Genomic DNA, 14,571 nt, shown 5'->3' with positions numbered 1-14,571 from the left:
AAAACCATGCAGTCAAATATATTAAAATATAATTATCCTGCATCAAACTTATAAGGGAAAATCAACTATATATCACAAGTACGCATATATATGCTCATTTATATTTTATATTATGATGATGCAACTTAATATGGAACTATAGTTGATTTTGCCACATATATAATAAATCGGCTGAAAAGTAAGTATATAATCTATCTATCTCTATATATATATAATATATGTATATATATATGATGTATATGCATATGAATACATGTAATGTAGTGAAAAACTGGGCTCTATCACTCTCTATACTTATTTGAATTATTTAAGTATCTTATCATTCCTTTAAAATAGAAACTTCAATGAATTATTATACGCGTATTATTGTGTATATGCAAATATGTATATGGGCATATGTATGTTATGTACATTTATTGAGAGTAGAAAATGCGGTAAAAGAAAAAAGAAAATATATTATAAGGAATAAAATAAAGTAGCACACCAAAAAAGGAAAATAAACATATTAAATATCACTAAATTTATGTATATTATTAATTCACTGTTTAATTATATAATATTTATAATACATATTTGTGTGTGTGTATATTTATACTATTTAGTAATCTATAAAAAATCTGGAAAATAATTTGTAAATATTTTTTTTCTCTACGTATGCTTAAAAACAAACAAAAAGAAAAAAAGGAAAGCAAAAAAAAAAAAACCAAGCAAGAATACGAAATACAATAAAAAAAAAATTTAATGTAAGATTTGCAAGCTTATGTATGCTATATATATAAGTGTATTTTTATGAAACGAAATAAAAATGCACGAAAAAAAAAAAAAATAATAACAAAAGTATTCCAAAAATAACACTAGGATATAAGAAAAATAATGATTATATATACACTATCAAATATATTATAAAAAAATACAATAAAATAATACCCTCATCATAAATTATGCCTATTATTATATTATATCTTTTTTATATTATTTTATTTGTAGCTTGAAAAAAAAAGCAAAGCGGTTTCTTTTAGAAAGATTATGCAAAAAAGTATATATAAGGCATATATATTGTTACAACTTTAAGATAATTCACTATTATTTTCTATATTTTTGCTCACTAAAATATATAAAACATAATTTTCTTGATATATATATTTACCACTTGTAATTGTATCATCATCATCACGCCCTTTATATCAATATGTATTTTTATGTAGAAAAAAAATAAAATAACATTACTTCCTCAAAATACGAAATACATTTAAATTTCAAATAAATAAATTACATATATGTTAATTAAACTTGATTAAAAGTGAAATACTTTTTACTTGTGCATTGATTTAAAAAAAAATGGAAATAAAAAGCTACGTGAGCATGTATTGCATATAATATATGCATAAGAACATTATTTCCAGTACCCAAATTTTACACAATTCAAAAATATATATATATTCCCAAATAAAATGCACAGATTTATTTAAAAAATAAAAGCAAAATTCTTTGAAATTTTAAGTGCGTATGCGGAATGCAAGATTAAATAAATATTATATAAAAATTATTGACGTCCATAAATGATTAATTTTTCATTTAAAAAAAAAACTCTCCTTTTTTTTATGTACATTTATACTCAAATGCTTATAGACAATGTTAAGTTATACGTTTCACTCGTCTATGTTTATAAAAAAAAAAAAGAAATTCCTGTTTACCTGCACACATGCGTACATACACAAATAATTGCGTGGGCATTTCTATATGTATTCCACTGATGTGTAATAAATTAGCCAATACATATATATGTTCTTTACATCCTAATCTATATATATATATATATACTTCCTTACATTACATGTTGCCTTAATCCAAATCATACCTCTTTCTATTCACATAATAATACATACATAATTATACAATACTGTTAAAAAATAATAAATGTTTCTTGGTTTTGTATTTTCATAATTTATGTTCTAAAAAAATATATTCTTTTTAAATATTATACTTTTCCCAATATGGAATTACAAAAAATACCATCACAAAGCAAAAGTTTTTTTTTTCTAAAAATATAAACGTAAATTTTTAATTACATTATTGCAATAGGTTGATTAAAAAAAGGAAAAAATAAAAAAAAGTTACAAAATGAGATATAGATCAAAAAATATATTCATATTTTCTTATAAATAGTATATTACTATAAAACAGATTGTACATAGCTTTTAATGATATAATATATTTTTTCAAATTCTTAAAATATATCAGTATTTTTTTTATTGCTTTTTCCAGTAGCTTTATGAGATAATTTTAAATAATTATATATTCCTTAAAATCATATATGAAGGTATACATATTTATGTGATTTATAAGGGCTATATATTTCCGTTTTTATTCTTAATTATTATAAGACATATATAATATTGTCTATATTTTTTTATACATAAATATTAAAATTAATAAAAATTGTAATTTGCCAATTTGTTTTTTAAGAGAAATGGTATAGTATGATATTATCTCATATGATCAACCTCCTTCATAATATTATTATTTTCAAAAATATTTTAATTTATTAAGCTAAATTCACATTGTTGATTTTTTTACATAACACAAAAAAAGGTTAACATATTATAAGTTCCCAAAAGAGTGTCAATTTTGGAAAAAAAAAATAAAAGGTACTTAAAAAACAATCATGCATAATATCCATTTTTTATTCTAATTTATAAATTATACATTTTATTTTTTATTTTTCATTCTTCATTATAATAAAAGACATGCCCTATTTCACATAAAAAAAATTAAATCCATTTTAAGAGACAAAATAAACACCCCATAAAAACGAAATATTTAACATTTTAATGTGTATAAACATTAAGCTCAAAAAAGACAACAGAACTTATCTATTACTTTTTTTTAACCGTAAAAATTTTCGGCTTTTTTTTAATCGTAAAAATTTTCGGCTTTTTTTTAATCGTAAAAATTTTCGGCTTTTTTTTAATTGCAAAAATTTTCGGCTTTTTTTTAATTGCAAAAAATTTCGGCTTTTTTTACATGCAACCTTTTATTATATATATTTGCGTTTTTTATTTTTCATTAACTTACAAGATTTATTATTTAAGAACTTTTTTATAATTTTATTTTGAATTTCGAAGTTTATAAATAAATGGCCTTTTATTATGTAGCTTAAAGTTTTTTAATTTTCAAAATTTAATTAACTAAATTTAAATTGTTTTTTTTATTACCTATTGTTTCCTCTTTTAATAACTACATAAGACATGGAGAAAACTATAAAAAATGTACATGTATAATATAATTATTTCGAATGCAATTATTCCAATCAAGTTTTTTTAATTTTATTTATTTTTAAGCACATCATTTTTATAATGTATGTGTAAATATTACTCAGATATATTTCTTATGCATATAATAAATATATAGGTATATGTAGAGATAGGGGTAGATAAACTTTTAATGGATACTAATATATGCACAATGATAAAGGGGCATTTTAATAAAATTAAATAATATAAAAATATTATATGGCTAATAAAAAGGTAATAAAACCGCATAAAGTGACAAAGGACTACTTATTCCAAAATATCGACAACGGAGTAGATACTGATATAGACTCTCATAATATAGGACTAGAAGAAAATAAACGAAAATTTGCTCAAAAATATGAAAATAAAAGAGAAGGTAAAATTGTTGAAACCAAATGCAATAATTCATTTAAATTGTCTTTTTTCATTTTTATACTAATATTTTTTATCTTAATATATTTTTACAGAATTAATACGGATCATAAATAATAGCTTAGTAGAAAATATTTCAAATGATGATTTAAAATTTACATTTCAAAATAACAACCAAGATAAAGATCATCTCATTGAAGGGCATAATGCAAATCAAAATTCGTATCATGAATATGCAAATTCACTATATCAATACTATGGGTAATGCAACAAACACATATGTAGATTACTTTATTTTCAACACAAAAATGTTAAAACAATTAGACATACTCTTTTAATTTTTTTTTTTCTTAGCTTTTTCAGAATATTTATTTTTTCCTTTTTTTTGGTATTTATTTTTTGTATTTTAATCGCTTCAATAATATCAATGTTAAAAATACTCATTAACAAATTGAGAAAAAGGAAAAAGGTAATCATATAAAATGTGGCAGATAAAAAAGTGTAGTAATATTGTAGAGGCTTTTACAAAATGTATTCGTTATGTAGCATATCTACATATCCATATATACATTTGTGTATTATTTCCTCCTTCTATTTTACAGACACATAAAGATAGCAAATGTGAAATAACTTTGATGAATGAAATAATATAATGACCGCCCATAGTTATCCATTAGATTAGTGCATTCACTCTATTTACTAAAACTTTTATAAAGATTCAAAATTTTTTTAAAAACGATTAAATATTAATTTTTTTTATAAAAAATAATAATCTATATCAACTTTCCATAATATGCAATATATTTGTATGCTTTATATTACAAACATATTCATAAATTTGCTTATTTTAAGTGGGGTAATCCTAAATTATATTGATTATTTTTGTTTATTCAGTGAATTACTCACTATTTCATTTTAGTGCATGTTTTATACATGCATTTAATTGACATAAAAAAAGTATGTGTTACAGAAACTGTAAAAAAAATTTTTAAATATAATTTCAATAATGTTTAAAAAAATGTTAATAAAAAAAGAAAGACATATGCATAGATATGACTCGAAACAAATCCGATAATCTATTAAGTCTTCTAACTAACCAAGGTATTATATCCGTTCAATTCTTTTGAGCCTGTAGTTATATACATATTTTTCCAACTCCTGAAAATGGTTTGTCTTTTCTCTAAACTTCTTCCTAATAATGAAAAAACATTTTTCTGTTTGTTCTGGAGGGAAAAAATTATTAATAAGTTTAATAACAAGTTCCCAGATATTTATTATTTTTTTTTCTGACATAACAAGGTGAAAATTGAATGGCGCATTTTTTATAATTGTATCATCGCTGGAAGTTTCATTTTTTTCTGCTTCACAATTTTCGATAATTAGATCGAAAATGGTACTTATTAGTAATTCATATTTATTATCATCATTTTTTTTTTTTGTTTCTTTTATTGATTCAAAAAATTTAGTATATATTTCTTTCGAAAATATTCCTCTAAAAGCTGATATCAATGACTTTGCATCATCCAACTTAGCATTACTTTCTTCATTGTCTTTTTTTTTAAAAATTTGCTTTTCATCATTTGTACTGTCTACATATATATTATTTTGTGCTTGTTTTCCTTTTGTTATATTTTGTATCATACTAAGTATTTTAGGTTGATTTTTAATTTTTTTTGTGGGGTTAAAAACGAATTTATTTTCTGAAATCCCGTGTTTGGTTTGTTTATTATTTTGTATATAACAATCTTGAAAATTTTTTCCAATTTGCTTCATAATACTACTTTCTTCACTTCCACCCATGCTGTTAAAACTGTCATTCATTCCATAACCTCCATTTTGTTTTTCAACAGATCTTTGAGAATCATTAATGCTTGCTTGTTCCGTTTTCAAACTGTTTATACCTTTAAAAAGTTCAAAAAATTTTTCAATATCATTTTGTATTTGATCAATATCTCGATATACCCGAAAATGGGCCCTAACCCATTTAGAAATTTCTTTAATTCTTTGATTATTCGAAAATCGAGAATCAAGAAAAAATATTGCTCCATAGTCATCTTTATGCCTAATAACTCTACCAATAGACTGATTAATTGATCTCATAGCTTCTTCATTATACCATTTATTTCCTTTAGATGTATTATTATCATTATTTGTTTCACCAGATGTATTTGATTCACTTATTTCGGGTTTAAAATTGTCTAAAAATTCTCTTTTAAATATAATTTTACTATCATAGACATTACCATAAGGTAATCCACAAATTATAACACCCCTACAACAATCATCTTTAAAATCGATTCCTTCTGATATTTTTCCTCTACATACTCCCATAAGTATAGCACCTTTTCTTTTTTTTTTTATTATATTTTCATATTGAAATAATATATCTTTTAAATCAGCTGCTTTATTGGGTTCAACAAATATTGTTTTATATGAATTTATTTTATCAAAAATTTTTAATTTTTTCCAAGTTGCAACAGTTTCAGTCATAGAACTGTAAGATGCAAAAAATATTAGGACACCAAAAGGTATACAAGCAATTATATCAAATATACAATTGCCTAAAGCTTTTATATAATTTTCATTAGATCTATTTTCATAAGTAGACAATAATAATTGATTATTATAATGAGTCATACAGCCAACAAATAATTGATGTGATTTAATAACATGATCATTTTCCAATATATGATGAAATGAAAAATAACTTCCACTTAATTGTTTTGAAAATGGTTCAACAGGAGATAATGTACCTGATGTTACAATTATAGAATTTACCTTTTCTTTTATTATACCACATAAACTAGCTGTTGCTGAAAAACATAATAATGATATTGTTTTGCTCATAGTATAATTACTTTGATTATCATATGCAATTTTTGTTTTAATTTTTGTAAATTTTTTCATATGATCATAAACTTTATTTGGATCATTAGATTCGTTATATAATACTTTTTCTTCATTAATATATAATTGAAAATATTCTATACAATTTTTAACTATATCACTAAACAATATGCTAAATGCCTTTTTCACATTATCTATAGTAGCTATATATTTATTTACATTTTTTACATCTATTTGAGATAATTTAAAATCGTTTATATATTTATTTAATAATTCTATCATATTTGATAATAAATTATTAAAATTTTCAAAATTACTTTTACTAATATTTATATTATTATTTTCAAATATATCAAAAATTTTATTTCCTTCATATGTTTTATGTCTTTCTTTAATTTTCTTTCTATCATTACGTTCTAACCGCTCATTTTCTAACCATGTAATTAAACTATTAATACTCCTATTTAGCATAAATAATTCATCAACATTTATTTTATCTTGGATTTCTTTATCTATATCATTTACTTTCTCTAATATACTAAGAGTAGCCTTTATACTTTCTAAAAATAAATTTAAATCTGAATCTCTTATTTTAAATGATACAGCTTCTTCTGCAACATTTTCAATATTATGTCCTTCGTCAATTATAATGATACAATTTTCTAAGTCTAATTTTAATATTCTTCTTGTACTTTCTTCAAATAAATAATTATATGGTAACAGAATAACATGACATTCATTTTGAATTTCTCTAGTAGCATAAAATGGACAAAAATGAATATTTTGCCCAACACTATTATTTCCTTTCCCTATGTCATTTAATGTTTCAACATCCATAGGGGTAGTAAATAAATGCTTATATTTATATAAATGTTTTAAGCCATTATGATACATACATTCTCCACTTTTTCGAACTCTCTTACACATATTATTTAACATTGTACCTTTGTAATTATAGCTAATATTATGAACACATAATTGATCTCTTGAACCTAATATGGTTGTTAATAATTTGTATTTTTCATTATTTTTTATGAAATATACATTTTTTAACTCTTTGATTACTTGTTTTAATTGACTGTGTGTTCTAGATGCATATATTATTTTGGGATAATCCGCTTTTATACTTTTTTTAGGTCCATTATCATTTTCTTTAAACCCAAAAGAAACATTTGATTTATTTTCTCGTATATTTATGCTTTCATTGAAATGCCCTTTTTTTTCTAAAACATTCACCAAATAACTTATACTCGCACAAAGTAAACATAATGTTTTACCTGTACCAGTAGGAGATTCTAATATTGCATTTTCTTTTTTTTTTAATGCATTTAACACACTTAGCATATAATTATATTGACAATCATATAATTCATATGGAAAGCAAACTTCTACATCATTAATAGTATATCGATGATTTATATCATCATTCTTTACTATTTTGTACTTCTTATTAATTTTATTCTCCATTTTATTTATTCACTTCTTTGACACATATTTTTATATTCATTTATTTTTGAACTTGTTTCATATAACCATATATATATTACACAAATAAGAATTATCTTATACTTATAGATGTGCTGTATTTTATCTGAAAAAGGCAATTGCCTATTTAATTACTACCCTTCCTTTAATATTTTACATCTGTTAATTTTTATTTCATCGATTTAGTATTTTATCGTATTTTTAAATTTATAATTATTTATTTACAAATGTGTAATGGTCATAAAATACATATATATATATGTGTATTTATGCTAGCCTTATCACAACAAAGACTAGATACAAGTTTCACACACATCTGATTTTATATTAGCTATTTCGTGAATTTTAGTTTAAAGTGTATTAAAATTTATTTTATTTTTATCCTAGATATTACTTAAAAAATCCCTTAAAAATTATCTTTAAAAGTACCTTAAAAATATTTTTAAAATTATCCTAGAACATTGTATACATTTGTTTTAAATCATTTAAAGTTTACATACTGTATGTTCATCTTTGCATATTCAAACAAATGTGAATAAATAATTAAAACTTAAACGTGCGTATTAAAGTATATAAATCTCATATATATGTACAAAAAGAATGGAAGACAAAATACCTTGAAATTTTCCTGTCTCGAAGAAATTTTTTTTTTCTCATTTTTTTTATATTTTATTCCTGATTCTTATTATTAAAAATTCAAAATGATAAATACTTTATTTGGAAATTAAAAAAACAAAAAAAATGATTATACATGTCTAATATACTATATAAGTTTATACTATTTTGTCATTAAGCAATTATATTTTTTTATCAAAATTTTTGAATGGTATTCTGTTATTTAATTAAAAAATGTAATAATAATAATATCTTACTCTGAAGTATCAATCTTTAAAAATTACATGATATATTAATAATTCAAAATTCAACAAATAAAAATATTCCATATAATATTTATTTTGTTTGTATTACTTATGGTCTTAATATATTTTTTGTTATTTTGTACTTTAAGTATTACAAAAAAATACCCATGTGTATATGCATAGCTATACTTTTATAATATAAAAAAATGAGGGCATAAAAAAAATTATATTATAAGACATTCTGTATCAATTCAAAAGCATCTATGCCATTACCTATGCTTAATAAGTTACATAACATAAAAAAATTATCCAATTAATATCGAATCATAATAGCTATTCACAAATAAATATAAACGCTTCATATGTACTTTATTTACAACTGGTTATCAATATGAAATACTTAAAGCGTGTATATAATGATTACATAAAAAATAAACATATATACATGTGTATATTCCTTCAAAAAAATAATACACAAGTGTGCTTCATTTATATAGTCATAAAAAAAAATGGGGTTTATTTATAATATACAATTTTTCCTTCTACAACCATACTTTAATAAATGTAATTATTTAACAAATGGCCAATTTTAAATATAATTTTTTTTCAATATATAATTGGTAATTTATATATATATATGTATACATAAAAATTCAAGAGAAAAATAATGTGGGCACGCCGTGAATAATTTTTTTTTTTTTTTCAATACATAGGCCATAAAGGGTAATCTTATAAATTTTTATATACATATAATTATGGGTAAATATTCTATACGGATATTCTTATTATATTCTCAATTTATATATATATTTTCTTTTTTTGTGCTACCATTTTTTTTGAAAAAGGAATAAAAAAGATAATAAAAAAAATACAATTTAAAAAAAATATATTTGTAAATCTCATAAGCATAGCTAAATAATTTTAATAATTCCAACAATTTTAATCGTTTGAACAATTTTAATAGTTCCAACATTTTTAATCGCTTGAACAATTTTAGCTGTTTTAAGAATATTCCTTAATTATATATAATATAAAAAGATATAAAATGGAAGATTTAAATAAGGAAGAAAATGGAAACCACAGCCCAAATGTAGATAGTAATAATAATAGTGAACTACAAAATGAAATTAACAAAATGATTGAAAGAAATGTAGTATATTTTGATAAAACAAATAGTCAGAACAACAAAAATAGCAATAACACTACAACAGGGGTAGTTAAATCAATAAATAAAAAAAGTAAATTGAAAAATAAACTACAAAACGATAGATTAAAGAAAAAAATAAAAGCAGGAAATATTTTAGAAAAGAAAATGTTAGAAGAAATTAGTGAAAGAAGAAAAAAAAATAAAATTAAAAGAGAACAAAAAAAAACTCAAAAATTAGAAGGAGAATTAAAAGTTGGAAATATGACAGTAATTAAAGACATTAAAAAAATTAGAAAATGTGATAAAAAGACAAAAAATAAAATATTTAAATTATCATCTGATGCTATCCAAAGAATTATTAAAAAGAAATAAAACCATAAGAATATTAATTACCATGTTTTATTCAATATTTTTTGTAAAATTACAACACATTTTTATCCCTAAACTTAAGTTGTATAATTCCTATACATATATAATACAGCTACTGTTTCATCACCTAATTATGTCTATGTAATTACATTTGTTTGTGTTATGTAAATATAAGATAAGCATATTCATTAAGTTGTTATATATTATGCTTTTCATACTATATTGTTTTATCATGTTTATTAATATTTTTATTATCTTTTATTTTTACTTTATTATTTTTTTGTTATGTTTCAATTTGATGGGAATACCCCCATTTGTAAAGTTATAAAACTGTATCAAACTTAGTATTTGCATACTAAAATAAATTAAAACACATAAATTGTGAATAATAATAAAACAATCTATATTATTCTAGATCATAAGTAGTAATATAATCACCACCATGTGGTATAATATTTCTTTTAAATTAATAAGTTAAAGGAATACATGAGATAAATAACAATAGTAATTGTATTAATTTATCTAAACAAAAACATAATCATACAATTACAGCATATATATATTTGTTAAGCCATTAATTGTTCATATACACCTCATTCTACGAGGGTTATTATGAAATATATAAATATATATTTTAGTATATTTTCCACATTATCCGTTTTGAGGTTTTGGGTAACTATTTTTTTTTTTTTTTTCAAATATTATAAATTTCTTTTAACCATGGTTTTTAACAAAAGAACAAAAAAGGTAAATATAAACATGGTCATGAAAAAAAATACACATGAGCTATATCATATTGTTTTATGCAACAACCCCATATTTTCCTTTATAATTTTTTTTTTTTAATTTTGAATAGCCAAAATATGGATAATATTATTTATTATATATTTTTTTTATTATAAAACTTTGATTAAAATACATTTTTTTGCGTTAATTTTTTTTCACAATTTTAATACTAAAAAAACTATAGAAATATAGCTTTTTTTTTGGCCATATATATATTATTTATTTTATATGCGTATTTTATATTTATTTATATATGCCTATAAAATAAAGGGAACTTATAACCCCCTCAAGTTACTGCTGCCGCTACTAAATTTACATAAAAAATGGCTTAAAATATAAAGAAGGAAATAATATATGCATTATATTTTTGCAGTATTATTTATTATTAATAAGCAAACAAAAAACACAACGCCCAAAGGAAAAGCAATATATATAAGAAGAATTATTATAAAAATTAAAAAGGGAAATGTTTTACTTTTTATAATAATTACATATATAATATTAGCAACATATGCATTATATTAATATATATTCCATACATATATAATATTCCCTTTTTGGATATTTCTATATAGATATTCTCAAAATTATATATAAGCTCCTTATTATTACATACACCCAATTTTGTTATTTTGCTTATTTACCCATACTTATTTTTTTTAATTTATTTATCAAAAAAAATAGTGCTCATAATAAAAAATGTATTTATTATTTAAGCATAAGTAAATAAATGTTACAAGAAATTCTTTATAGTTTAATAATAAAAAAAAATTATAAAAAAAATTAACAATTTTTTTTGTAAAATATATACAAAGAAATATTCATATTTTAAAATAATGAATTTATTTCATTTTCCAATTTAAAGGATTTCAAAAGATATAATAATTAAAATATAACAATTATATATAATTCCACTTGTGAAATTTTTAAAAGGTAAGAAATTATAATTAAACATAAGAATGATATTTATATATCATATATATTTTATATAACAAAATAAGTACGATATATATAATTGTATGCCAAATGAAAATATACATATTTATGAATGAATAGTACTATATAAAATATATAATTCAATGTTTATATATATGTAACTATAATATAGAATAATATACTATACCCTTTTATGATTTTTTATATACTCACTTTATATTTAATTTAATATCCTTACCTGAAGTTTTATTTGAATATTATTTTTAATTTCATTAGTCTATATAAAAGTATGAATATAAAAAATGGTTTCCTCTTTTTAATTATTATAATTTATAAATAAAGGGAGGAACAAATAAATATGTATTACACATATATATTTTTCTTGTATGCATGTTATTTTATGAACGGAAATGTTACAACAAATAAATAGCTATAAATGTGAGAGTATGTTCATATATATAATAATTTATGCCTACATAAACACATGTTTTAATGATTAGTGCATATATATTATTATATGGATAAGTATATGTTTTTGAGAATACCTATTCTCTCTAAATATATACATATACTCTTTAAAAATAGCTATAACTGATATATGAGATATAATTTTATACCAACTTACATTATATATAGATACATATAAAGCATCTCTTTATATATATATATATGTGTGTGCTAACTATGTATATTATTTATTATAATTATGCATATTTTTGTTTATTTTTTTGAAACAGATGGGTATTAGCAGAGATGGAAGACACAAACTTCGTTTAACTGGTGGTAAGAAAAAGATTCATAAAAAAAAGAGAAAGTATGAATTAGGAAGACCACCTTCAAATACCAAATTAGGTAGCAGGCAAGTTCATGTTGTTAGAGGACGAGGAAAAAATTACAAGTATCGTGCAATTAAGTTAGATTCTGGTAGTTTTTCATGGCCTGCTTTTGGAATTTCGAAAATGACAAGAATTATTGATGTTGTTTACAACGCATCAAATAACGAATTAGTTAGAACTAAAACTTTAGTCAAAAATTGTATTGTTTTAATTGATTCTCACCCATTTACAGCTTGGTAAGTGAAAAAAAAAATGTTAATAAAATCCGTTTTTTGTTCTTAATTTTATGGTTGGGGAGGTGAATTTTTTTTTAATGATGATAAGAATATATTATATATTTGTTTCTGAAAAAAAATTTGAAGAAACAATATATTTTTTTAGCTGGAATTACCGACTGAAAAAAAAAATATCACATTTATGTTCATGTTTTACTGCTCCAACCCTTTATATTATATAATATATATGCATATATATTTTATCTAATATACTGACAAACAATTGAATGAAAAAATTATAATATGGTGTATATATTTTTTTATAAATTTAATGTAGGTATGAAAATACATTTGGTGTTACCCTTGGTAAGAAAAAGAAATCAAAAGAAGAAGAAGGTAAAGAAGAAGAAAACGCTGAAGAACAAAAAGAAGAAACTAATGAAGAAGAAAAGGATAAAAAAACATACCCAGTGATTAAAAAAATAGGAAGATCAAAACAAATCGACCCAGCTTTACTTGAACAATTTAAACAAGGAAGAGTTTTAGCTTGCATTAGTAGCAGACCCGGACAATGTGGTAAAGCCGATGGTTACATTATTGAAGGAGATGAATTATTATTTTACAAACGTAAAATGGATAAGAAAAAGAGAAGTTAAACAAAATAAACCAATACATATATATATTATTTTGTATTAAATGAAAATATCAAAAGGATAATAGGCCAATATTCACAATAATATTTTTAATATAATAAATATACCCATTATGTACATTATATATAAATGTATACATAATATTATTATATATACATGCAAAATGAATGTGTTTTTTTTTATCATTTTTAATAATTAATAAACACGATCCAAAAAAAAAATAATTCATTATTTTATAACTCGTTGTTAAACCTTTTAATAGATAAAATATAATTCTCCTTATTTAAATAAAAGGAAACTTACATAGTTTTCAAAAAAAAATGGCTAATCAGTTTAAGCCCTACAAAATAAAACTCCTAAGTAGGTGTGCTTTAATTAATAAGTTTATTAAATCTTATGTTTTTCCTAATTTTTATAAAATTAACACATTGATATTGTATATGTAATATCTATTTTGTGTCTGCATTCTTATGCAACATTAATTTTGAAAAAGTTCACAAAGTATAATCATAAAATTATTTCCATTCATTTGGGAAAAAATATGATTTTTAGATCCAAAATATTGGTATATCTTTTCCTTTTATAAATCAATTTTACTCCTTTAATTCGTGTAAAATGAACTGTGTGGCATAATTATATTTTTACTTATAAATATTCCTTTTATTATTGTTTTATTATGTATGTTTTTTTTAAAATAAAATAAAATGAAAATAAATATAGAGATTATAGATAAACGTGAATGTAGTTAAAAGAAGCATAATAAAATTTAACT

At 21.4% G+C, this 14,571-nt stretch overlaps 4 protein-coding genes across 4 annotated transcripts; 3 read left to right on the top strand and 1 right to left on the bottom strand.

Annotated features, from left to right (window-relative positions):
- Positions 1–3,512: 3,512 nt before the first annotated feature.
- PVVCY_1003960 (conserved Plasmodium protein, unknown function) lies at positions 3,513–4,318 on the top strand (the record flags this gene model as incomplete). Its single annotated transcript, XM_037634479.1, has 4 exons — positions 3,513–3,669; positions 3,761–3,926; positions 4,020–4,134; positions 4,268–4,318. 4 exons carry the CDS (start codon positions 3,513–3,515, stop codon positions 4,316–4,318), a joined length of 489 nt encoding a protein of 162 aa, XP_037490574.1.
- A 451-nt stretch (positions 4,319–4,769) lies between these two features.
- On the bottom strand, positions 4,770–7,979 carry PVVCY_1003950 (DNA repair helicase, putative; the record flags this gene model as incomplete). Its single annotated transcript, XM_008625840.2, has 1 exon — positions 4,770–7,979. One exon carries the CDS (start codon positions 7,977–7,979, stop codon positions 4,770–4,772), a length of 3,210 nt encoding a protein of 1,069 aa, XP_008624062.2.
- A 1,923-nt stretch (positions 7,980–9,902) lies between these two features.
- On the top strand, positions 9,903–10,376 carry PVVCY_1003940 (conserved Plasmodium protein, unknown function; the record flags this gene model as incomplete). Its single annotated transcript, XM_008625839.1, has 1 exon — positions 9,903–10,376. The coding sequence occupies one exon, from the start codon at positions 9,903–9,905 to the stop codon at positions 10,374–10,376; it is 474 nt and encodes a 157-aa protein (XP_008624061.1).
- Positions 10,377–12,832: 2,456 nt separating this feature from the next.
- PVVCY_1003930 (40S ribosomal protein S8e, putative) lies at positions 12,833–13,802 on the top strand (the record flags this gene model as incomplete). The annotated part of the gene is made up of 2 exons (XM_008625838.1): positions 12,833–13,167; positions 13,484–13,802. The coding sequence occupies 2 exons, from the start codon at positions 12,833–12,835 to the stop codon at positions 13,800–13,802; spliced, it is 654 nt and encodes a 217-aa protein (XP_008624060.1).
- Between the last annotated feature and the right edge of the window lie 769 nt (positions 13,803–14,571).

Source organism: Plasmodium vinckei (assembly GCF_900681995.1).
Source record: "Plasmodium vinckei vinckei genome assembly, chromosome: PVVCY_10".
Classification (NCBI taxonomy): Eukaryota; Apicomplexa; class Aconoidasida; order Haemosporida; family Plasmodiidae; genus Plasmodium; species Plasmodium vinckei.
This window is presented reverse-complemented; position numbering and strand designations above follow the sequence as displayed.